Source organism: Chenopodium album, chromosome 16 (assembly GCF_948465745.1).
Source record: "Chenopodium album chromosome 16, dcCheAlbu1.1, whole genome shotgun sequence".
NCBI lineage: Eukaryota > Viridiplantae > Streptophyta > Magnoliopsida > Caryophyllales > Amaranthaceae > Chenopodium > Chenopodium album.
In genome coordinates, this window is record NC_137849.1 from 40,457,990 (window position 1) to 40,469,750 (window position 11,761).

The window sequence follows — 11,761 nt, forward strand, 5'->3', positions numbered from 1 at the left end:
ATGCATAAAATATGACTTGAAACTTGATTTGTCAAAAGATGTTATCCAGACTGTCTTAGTAATCTCGACTCCAATAAAGTCCATCCAACTAAACTCAGTCTATGACTCAATACAACCAAAACCTGCACCGACTTGCAAACAGCATAACCTGAACCAAAAAACCAATCTAATCTGCTTTTTTGCCATCACTACTCGAAAACTATGTAAAGCTTCATTCAATGCAAGAGGAGCAGAGAGACATTGTATCTAGAAATCAATAGCTGTTGAAGTATGAAGAACAGAGCAGAAGACAATGGATGCTTTGATCTGAGCAATGTTAATGAGATGACTATCCACATAAATTTAGCAGTTTTAAGAAAGCTATCACTCCACCTCAGTAGACATTCTAACTACGCAGTATTTGGAGAGGGACAAGTATGACATCAAAAAGCAAAGAATATAGTCAAACATGTCAAGAGTAGAACCACCATTCCACCACAGAAGGCATTGTACTACACATTATTCAGAGAAGTACAAGCAAGCCATCATATAGCAAATTAAATAATATTATGCTGAACCAAAATGTCTCGTAGTTATGAGTAAAGACCAAATAGAGCATAAGATCTGTAAAACTCACCTATTAGCTTCATTCATTTTCTGAGAAACAACAGTAAAAGTCAACCATTAAGGAATTTATATTGCTACTACTAAATACTAGGTGTTAAACAAGATAAGCCTAAAAGCCCTTCAAAACATATGGGAGTTTCCATATCAGCAGATGCACAAATCTCTATAGATTGTTGCATTCTTAGAAACTCAACTAATGTAGCATAGTTAAGTATGATTAGCCTAAGAAACTAAACGCAGCACTATACACATTCTTGCATTCATTTTTTCCCAAAAGAAATCACACCTACCATTTCTACTCCGAGTAGAGCCGAGAACATGAATGAATGCATGATGGAACTAAATCAATTTACAACAAAATTACAAAATACTAACAGCATCAGCATCAGATGTGAACTTTACCATTTATTGGGCCTGACCACGAATGTAGGAACAACTCATCTACAGGAATTGCCCTGACATTCTAGCCTTGCAGGTTGGACATAGATAACCAATTGAACCAGCTTGCATTTCACAACCCAGTGAATCTTGATGAAATTCATTTCCACACCAAACACATAATGTGCTAACAACATGTCCAGTCATCATATTTGGCATGGCGTTTGGTTTTTGATGCCAACCAAATCCTTGATTAATCTGTGCATTGTATGACATGACCTTTTGGTGATCCAATTGAGCATTTGACTCTTGCGTAGTCATGAAACTGAATTCCATTGGTTCCACATTGGTAGGTCTCAGCCCTTCGAAGCTTGAAATATTATCAAATTTCTCATTAGCAGCATACAGATCATTCCCACCCTAAAATTAGACAACAAACACATCAATTGTCACTCCATCAGCATATGTGATGACCAAGAGCATATTATAGAGTTATCTACATTGTTCCAAAACATGGTACCTGAGCACCAAAAACTGACCAACAAAAGAAATGTCTTGAGCAAAATTAAGCAATCCTTGCCCAAATATCTATATAATTTATTAAAAAACGTTTCTAAGAAAGCTTAGGTGCCACGTGGCATCCTCCTCCTCTTAGGCAAAGGCTTCAAATGCATGTCTACCCTTCACTATAAAAAATAAACATTGTGTTGCAAGGAGTACGCGGGATCAATCGAATAATAAGTAAGAACTTAATTACCACTTAATATGACATCAATGTTTAATGATTTAAAATGAAAGATAAAAAAATCTTACAAAGGTATTTCTTTAAACGACTTGGACAAGAAGATTTTATCTCAAACACCTTTATAGTAATAACAAGCAAATCATATAAACACAATTTTTTTTTCAGAATTACAATCTGGGCATCGGCCAAGACGCACTGGTTTTTTTTATTAAACGAGGACCAAGTACAAATTATTTCATTAACAACTAAAACTCCACCCCCCCCCCCCCCCCCCCCCCCAACAAAAAAAAAAAAATATCATACTTTGAATATTCTAAATAAAGCAATTAGTTCATTAAATTTTTTAAGACTTTTTATTTCCTATAACACATAATTATAATAAAAATATCATACTTTGAATATTCTAGAATAAATTTAATTGATCTTATATACTCCGTAATATTTTTGCCAAAATAATATAATTTCTTTCGATCCTATATGATACCCTTTTTGTCTATTTGGGAATATTTTTCTTAAAGTAGTAAATCTTTACAAAATATTGATCAATTTAATCTTCACAAAATATTAATCAATTTGATTCGTCTAATATTAAACTTAAAGCGAGTTAATATAGATCTTTTTAGTAAATTTTTAGTAAAATCTTGATATTGCACTATCATATAATTGACGAATTGTCAATTAAAATATAGTATTTATTTAGCAAAAAAAGTACATCCTTACTGGTGATGATCTTTTTAGTAAAATCTTAATATGTGAGACTAATAAAGTAAGTTACTAATTTGATAATTATGTGTGTATATAAATATTAACAAAATATACAGAATTAATTTAGTTATTTTATAGACAGAATATAGTAGTTAAACAAGTATCTTGCTAGAAGTTGTTCTTTCGGTAATATATCTTAAGAATATTTCATTTGTTGAGATTGAAGGCAAATCAAGTTCTGCACAACATTATACCAATAAAAAGAATATAGTGGTAAAATAAGAAAAGGAGGACAACTCTAACAAGGAATGAAGTTTGTATGAAAGATAGTTTTGGGGGGGGGGGGGGGGGGGGTCAAAGCTTTTAGTACTTTATATATTGTTTTGTTTCAAAAAATAATTAAACTGTTACTTTTTTTTTTTTGGACTGAAATTGATACTTTTTAGTTCTTAGACGAATATAACTTTGCCTACTTTTGATTTTAGTAAATTTTTACAAAGTATTCATTATTTGATTTGTCTAATAATATAATATTGTCTATTTAGAATAATACACATGACAAAATTATGCATGTCGTTGATCACAATCCTTGTGAGAATTATAATTTCCCTGCTCCTGACATATGCATTTATAGAATTGAGGAAGCTGATCAAGTTTTTGATCAATGTTTATCTTTGTCTTTAGATAATTCGATCTAGGATTTTTATTTTTTTTTTAAAAAAAAAAAAAAAAAAAAAAAACGGAGGGAGTGTTATGAATGTATAATCAAATAAAGTAAAGAATATCACTATTATGCATTAAGCTAACTTTAGATTTTGTGATATTTAATATTTAAACTTTTAAATCCATGCAATTGCATGGGTACTACACTAGTATTTTCTAAAATATAACAAGTTAAACTTTGAACTTTCACTAATAACACTTAAAGAAAAATTTGAACTTTCACATATAACACTTAAAAAAAATCGATATGTGATACCCTTGTCAAAGAATTCAATTTCATAATAATAACTCCACATCAAAATTTATATAATGAAGGGTAAATCACATTTATGATATTCCACATATTTAAAATCAATATCTGAAAATGATCCCAAGTCAAATGTGGCTATGGTCCAAGTGCAGAAGGACATCCCAGTAAACTTCCCTAGTCTTGTCCCTAGAAGCCTAGCATAACTCATCCCTTAAATTCAATTGAAGATGGGAAATTCCCAGAAAATATATAGGAGTATCTTTTCTGCCACAGACACCAGAATATGGCCATAAAAAGCAAACTGAAAAGTATCCTTTATTACTCCTTGGCATACAAAACCCTCATATGTGTACTCCATGACCTCTGCTGGACAAATCCAGTGCTTCTCCCTCACCCAAAAGATACTTTGATAATCCTCTTTTTCGTTTCAACGCATATGTCAGAAGCGAGGTTCTTAAAAGGCCACACTAGAATGTATAATTTGAGTCAATCTAGAACAACTAAGGTCAAAAGTTCAAATTTTCAGCAGAAACCTACCCAATGAGATTAGCAACAGGAAAGTTTGAAATTCATACTTCCTTTGTTCCAGATTAGTTGGCACATTTCTTTATCACATTTGCCAACACATACGTTCAAATCATATATATCTCTAATTATCAATAAATAAAAATAATAAGATGTTGATAATTAGAAAATTCATATTGAGAAAAGTGTAACAAGATCCCACATGACTATGTTTTAAATCACAAAAGTTAGTCAAAGTTTATTTAATGAACAGTGTCAAAAGTCAGGTTGAAAGATAAAACATAGGAGACAATGATCCCGTACCATCATCACACCTGAACTTAACACATCGGTTAGGTTAAAAGATTCCAAGACGTAATAAAAAATATATATAAAAATAAAAAATAAAAAATAAAAAAATTCCAAGTTCCATTCATGAGGAGGTTTACACAGATAAGGATCCCATAAAATTCCTTTGCTAGTGTAAAATGCCGAAAAAGCAGACTATGAAAACTGCAGAGGTGATAAATTAAACCAAAGAAGCTCAGAAAGCTATCCCAACCAAACATCTTCATAATATATTAATCATACATTTGATAAAAGATGGGCAAAGAAAAAATTTGAGTAACAAATCTACCAAACTCCAACAACAAGAATGGAGGTGATGGAGCAACTGAGAATCTGCTGGAAGTGCCCAGCCCCCTACCCCCTCCTTCCCCAAAGCACCAAAAGGCTTGACTTTATTGCCCAAAATTCCAAACCCAAGTTTGCACAGAGTAACTGAACAAATGTCTTTAACCCATTTCTGTTAATTGTCAAAAATGGTCAAAACTCACCAAAAGAGTCATTTCCTCAACTCCAAAACTAGAACATAATAAATTTCTCCGCAAACTCTTAATCCCCTTTGACAAACCAACAAGTAATTGTTAAGGTCAAAAGTGAGCATACATACAATAAACACAATTTGAGAGCAACATCCTTAAACTTTTATTTTATTTCAATTCATTATTGAAAAAACCCTACTGCTATCCACCAATTCAAGCTCAAAGCAACCTACAAAGCAACATGATCTGAAAAGACCGCAATCTGCACATTAACACCTGGTAGCAAGTCCAAGTAAGGTCAGATTCTTTACATGTATACAGGTTTATGGGAAAGAAAAGGTGATTTTTCCACTACTCTTACGTTTTTACCCTCCACCCAATCTGCTCAAAAAACTCTCTACTAATTCTACTAAGACTTTTTGGCCATAGGAACACAAATATATAAGTACATTAAAATTAACAGTTCTACTTCATACTTCCAACTCCAAAAAGACGAAAATTGAATATTATGATATGATTTATACCTTATCTGAAAGGAAATCAAATGCTTGATAGGAGCCAGATGACTGTCCCTGGGATGGTGAAGAATCCATTAAACCACCGGGTAAAATATTTCCATCTGTTGCTCTCCATAAAAAATCATTTGCAACACCCTGACTAGGTCTTCCACCACCATTTCCAAAACCAACCATTAAGTCTCGATCCCGAGAGTGTCCAAGTTCATCTAATTTAGAAAATTCCTGCATGTTCCCCATATATCCCTTGTTCAAACTGAAACCTGTGTCACATGTTTGCTGAATGCAAGCTTTGTCCAAGCTATACCTGGTATCACATGTTTGAGGAACACTAGCTAGGCTAAGAGAGTTTCCATAAGCCACCCTCTCTTGTTTGGACTCATCGCTTGTACTGTAAGCTCCAGTTTCATTGCATTGCATGCCATAACTTTGCTGATTTATACAGGGCTTGTTCAAGTTATATCCAGCATCACATTGCTGCTGAAGACCAGCTAGATTCAGAGTGTTTCCATGAGATATCCCCTCTCTCCTGGCTTCGTTACTTTTTCTGTATACTCCAGATTCATTATGCTGCATACCATATCTTTGCTCATTCATATGGACCTTGTTCAAATTAAACCCTGCATCTGAAGGTTGCTGAAGACCGACCAAATTAAGCAAATTATTATCAGAAGCCCTCTCCTGCTGAACAATACCCCTGGCACCACTGTACATCCCCTCCCTCTCAACTTCATTGTTATTTCTGTATACACCAGTTTCATTATGCTGAACACTATACCTTTGCTCATTCATACAGACCTTGTTCAAGTTATATCCTACATCTGAAGGTTGCTGAAGACCTACTAGATTAAGTGAATTATTGTCAGAAGTCCTCTCTTGCTGAGAAACACCCCTAGCACCTCCATAAACCCTCGTTTGATTGTCTTCAATGGTACATGTTTGCTGCCCCCACAGTGAAAAAGGGGATGTCCCTTCAGGAACAGTCTCATTCTGCACAGAACTAAGGAATCTTGCATTCATTTCAGGGATATTGTCAAAATCAAAAATCATCTTATTAGTCCTTGAGACGTCCACCTTATCAAGTTCAGGAAGCTGTGTTGTAGTTGTAGTGGAAGGAACATCCGTCACACTATTCATGGCAACTTCACGCATGTGCTCGTTAATGGAAAGGTCCGACAGAAGACCTTTTGGAACTTGATTATGCTTATCCTCAACAAAGTTACTGAAGGCCCCTAGTAGATTAGAGACATCACTATGTCCTTGATCACTGCTAGCCATAACATTAGCACCTAAATGTCTATCATTACTTCCAGGAGTTAAAATTAGGTTGCTTGAATTCGTAACTGGGTCATTTTTAGGCTCCTCACTTTTTTTATTTGACAGCTCCCTTGGGCTATTCTCAAGGCTAAAAGTTTGCTCAATCTGAAAAACTCCTGTTTCTTTAGGTTCTATCATATTTATAAGGGGAACTGTGTGAGCCTCATTTGCGATATAACCACAACCATTTTCTTTTAATAGAAGAGTTGCACAGCTTTCAGGTCTTTCCTGAGAAATACACCTCTCAACATCAACTGTTGCTTCATTGTCTTCCAAGCTGCACATGTCAACCTCCGTCTCACTTACCATGCCAAAAAAATCTTTCCCAACATAATTCTGCATCATAGTTGTAGGTTGATCCCCTGATGGAGGACGAGAACTGTTCTCATTGGAAGCTGCCAATGGAGATTCCATAAGCTCAATCTTATTGGTGGTAAAACCACATGTTTCCTCTTCCTTGCAAAGGACTTCTGTATATTCGTCCAAGCTTCTGGTATGCTGGACTTCATCAGCAGCCACAATGTCCAGATCAAGATGGCCACTGTTGTTGGAATTCTCGATCAACCTGTCATCATCCCCAACTTCCAAACTCTCACTAAAACAACTATGCTCGACAGTTTTAACTTCCAATGACCTATCTTCTGAGTTCTGATCACCTAATAAGTTTTCTTTATTTTCAGTATGCAGATTATTTTCAGAAGTCACACTATCCATTTGCAAGAGGTTGACAGTGACATCATTTCCAAGATCTACCCGTTTGCTATCTGAAAGGAAACAAGATTCATCATTTCCCACCAGTGCAAGTGAAGATTTTATTTCAGAATCTACACATTCAGCTGCAGTTATTCCGCCAAGGGTCTCGCATAAATCATTATTCTCACCATTATACACCTCCTCTGAAACAGAACAATTATCAGGCTTCCTAGCAGAAAACTCAACTGCCTCCTCTACCTCCCTGCCATTATTATCAGTAGTATGGGTGATTCCATCATGTTTACCAGAAGAATCTTCAGCTGACATTTTATCAATTTGAGCAGCTTCCTTATTCAGCTCAGCATGAAGAGACATATTGTTTTGGTCAGATTTATCATTTCCCAAATGTGTTTCAGCCTTGCTACCAGCTTCAGGCTTGCTATCAGATGAATTTGTATTAAGGTCACTACTGGCTAGAATATTAGAAACTGAAGCAACAGGAACAACATTAATTTCTACATCTCCTACTGTCTCAGATGCAGTTACTGGGACTTCAGCAACAGCTACAGAAGATTTTTTTGGCTTGGTTGTCACTAGCATACCTGGTGACCCACCAATACTCTTCACATAGTTTTTCACGTGTATGCCGACATGCCCAAAATAGCTGCTCCTCTCATGGAACTCCTTGTTACAAAATTGACACTCATACTTTCCATCTTTCATCACAACATCATCTTCAACGGGTTCACCAGATTTTCGTCGCTTCCTCTTGTGACATGATAAGAGGTGGCTCAAAAGCTCATCCTTTTCACCAAAACCAGAGGAACATTTGTGGCACTTCAAAGCAGATGCTGCTTGCACCTCTCCTGGGTGAACTGTTGTCAACAAGGACAGTTGCTTTTCATTATCAGTAGTTTGCGAAGAAGAGAGCAGCTTCTGCTGATTTTCGTAAGCGTTAGATTGAGGAGTGACACATAATGACGGGTACTCAGTTTTGGTCCCCAGATCTGTAGACTGTAAAGATTACATCAATTCAGGCACAATGGAAAATACAAATGAAATGGATGTGTCAAAGTACAGCAATAATGACTGACATTTTCAGAAGCAAATTTGTTATCAGCCACTGAAGCTTCTGGGTACTGAACAGCAGTTAGCAGCTTTAAATCTTCAGGGCTAGTCAGGGAGAGCAAATAAGACGAGATTTCCTTGCAGGACACAAAATACCGTCCATTAGGACTGCATGGCATCCAGCAGACAAACTGTGTGAGTAAAGATGATGTGACAACAAAACAACATGAACAACAAAATAAATACAAATTTTATGACACAAATAGTGTTTCACAATTATTTTCCACGATTTTCAAGCTTATATCAAAGATACAAGCCAGTACTCTTATCATCAGAAGCTTTAAACATGTTAAAAATTTAAGCAACAAGACTATGCAAAGAAATTCCAAATCCAAGCCAAACTTATAATGAAATTCTTTTCCAATCCTTCCCACATCCCCAAAATCCTAAAAGGTAGGTTATATTAATAAGAGAGGAGTTACTGATAGGAGAATTGGAGAAGAACAACAATACAATAAGTCCCTGTATTACTTAATTTTCAAATTAGAGCTCAGATCTATTTCTGCAATGAAGCCAGGAATACTTGCTACATTCTTCTTTATCTTAAAACTCTCTAGTATCCTTCTTTTAAATATTACAGTAACCATTGCAAACAAAATGAGAGCTTAACAAGAAATTTTTTGTAGTCTAGGATTGGTCTTATGGGCTTGTCCTTGGGTTAAACTCCTATGGAACCTTGGCATATAAGCAAAAGACTACAAAAGTGAGTATACATATCAAGAGTAAACCAATACGTCCTATAAATACCTCATACAAAGATACACTAGAATTCACTTAGCTGACAAGCAGTTAAAAAACTAACTTAACATATATGCAGGGACACAGAATAAACCAATGTAAAAAAATAAAAGGAGCACTAAGGAAATAAAGGTCCTGCTGCACCACATTGAAGAAAAAGAAAAAGGTAATAGAGATCAATACATTGTGCATAACTGATGAATTTTGGGCAGATAAATGAAGAAGCTGCAAAGATTATACCCCCTCCGATATTTATGTGACACTTTCCTAAAGCAGCTATTTTTTTCAAATGTATAAATCACAAGATATAAACCAACTACCTAATCAATACATTCAAAGATCATACCACGAATCGAAATCTTTACATGTATCCAACTACTATAAAGTCTTTTCAACAATGCAAAACCAGTAGCATTTTTCTTCCTAGTAGCATCTTAATCTATACCATTATGAACCTACTTGGTAAAACTCCTTAATGAATTCTAATTCACAATCTATAATACAAAAATATCATAATTTATAGCATTTAGCCTTAATCTATAGAGAGCTACTTATTTACCTTTTTATGAGTTAATTCCATGATGAAAGTCTTAAAAGACATAAATCCTCATCATCCAAGTCACCAAAGCATTCTACCCAAAGTTGAAATAGAAACTCCAATCTTATCAAAAGTCAATTGCTTCTCCAATCTCAAAATAACCTAGGAATTGCGACTTTGTAACCTAGTATTGGATGAGCACTACTTTGTAACCGTATTGGATGAGCTCTACAAGTAAACTCACCGATAGTTTCAACTTTCAACACATTCCTATCAAAGACCCATGCTAATCTTCTAAGGAAATTTAGTGCTATCTATCTTTACCACTCTATAAAGTACTAGTTAGAAAAATAAAGCTGGTTTTCCAAGTTCAAATAATCCTTTCTTAATTGAAATTAGATTCACATCTCTATAATTGTACAATTAACTCTAATCCCATCAATTATAACTTATTCAATCAAAAACTAACAAAAAATATATTGATTGAACAATTACCATCCACTAATGCCTCATTACACTTGATTGAATCCATTGTAGCTCACTGCCCTAACATTGCACAGACGCACAGTTAATCACGACTCTTGACCAATTCAAGCTTTCTCTATTCGCGAACACTGGTGCATATCATTCCATAATTTGCAATGCATCCACATGATCCATTAATCAGTTCTACTACAAATTTCTTTTCCTTTCTTAATTTCTTTTGATCAATAGAAGCAAATAAAAATCAATTCAACAGAAATAAGAACAATCAGCAATTGAACCACCAACATCACAATATACAACAAGATCATACGAGTATAAAATCAATCGAAAGAAAGAAAGGAAAACCTTATATATCGGCGACAGAACACCCAAGCGCGACCCAGCTTCTTCTTCATAGCAATCAAAACCTTCCAACCATTAGGCAGATAATCTCCAAATTCATTAGCATCAACAATCTTCCTCTTCTTCCTTCTACTCCCCCAAACTCCATTCAAATCCCTAATAAACCCTAACAATTCCTCAGGACTTTCCTTCCCTTCCGTCCGCCGCCTTATCTCCTCCCCATACGGATCCTCCTTCTTCGCCAACTCCGCCAAATTCACCACTTCTCCATTTTTATTCACCAACTCCTTTTCTCTCTCCTCCTCTAACGCCGCCTTCTCCTCCTCATCCTTCACCTCTTCCTCTACCAATGCAACCGTCGTCACTGGCGTCGCTGCAACACTCATCAACTCACTCTTCGCCTTCCTTCCTCGCTTCCGCTTTCTCTCTCCTCCACCTCCGCCGCCGCCGACGCCTTCCTCGCCAGCGAGAAAGGCGTCGCTATACTCGACATTAACAGGAACAAGCGCAGAGAAGTCGTCACCGTCACCATTACCGACGCTATTTCCGGCGTCGTGAATTCCGCCATTGAAGAGCGACTTGAAGAGAGAGATTATACGAGAGTTGTCAGCGTCGAGAGGAGTGAGACTAGGGCGAGGTTTGGGTGGTGAGGCGAGATTGTTACCGAGGTTGCGCGGGGCAAGGCGGAGACGAGAGTAGGTTTGTTTGCGACTGCCGGCGGATTCATTGAAGACGGAGCGGTCGATTTTGGGGATGACGACGTCGTCGCAACGGCGGAGGTCGAAGGCGTGGGCGGAGCAGAGAGAGAGTGCGGTGAGTTCGGATTGAGAGAGGAGGCGGAGATCGATGGTTGGGATTGATTCGAGGGAGAGGCGATCGGACGGTGGTGGTGGTCCGACGGTGGATGCCATGGTGGTGTGAAAAATGGTGGGGGGGGGGGGAGAGAATGGTGGAGGGTTTGTGTTGGTGGGTTTGTGAGAGAGGGGAAGTACGGCGTTGTGGGAGAGAGAGGAGGAGAGAGAAAGTGTGGGCTTGGGCTTGTAGAGTTTTGGGCTGGATTGAGATGTTCTTTTAGTGTTTGGACTTTAATGTTGTTTTTGGTTTGTTTGGAAATTGAAATGGTTGAATAATTGTTTGTACTTTGTAGGCTCAAACGTGAAAGATAGAACTCATAGAACGAAGGACTTCCTATTTGGAGCTAGAACAATTCATTCTAAGATATACTCCCTCTGTCCCACAACATAGTTTCTATTTTCCTATTTTGGAGAA

At 36.5% G+C, this 11,761-nt stretch overlaps 1 protein-coding gene across 1 annotated transcript; it reads right to left on the reverse strand.

Annotated features, from left to right (window-relative positions):
* Window positions 1-604: 604 nt before the first annotated feature.
* LOC145586508 (uncharacterized) lies at window positions 605-11,472 on the reverse strand. The gene is made up of 4 exons (XM_081643353.1): window positions 10,496-11,472; window positions 8,355-8,496; window positions 5,260-8,274; window positions 605-1,404 (listed from the first exon to the last, which is right to left on the reverse strand). The coding sequence occupies exons 1-4, from the start codon at window positions 11,401-11,403 to the stop codon at window positions 1,048-1,050; spliced, it is 4,422 nt and encodes a 1,473-aa protein (XP_081499479.1). The 5' UTR covers window positions 11,404-11,472; the 3' UTR covers window positions 605-1,047.
* Between the last annotated feature and the right edge of the window lie 289 nt (window positions 11,473-11,761).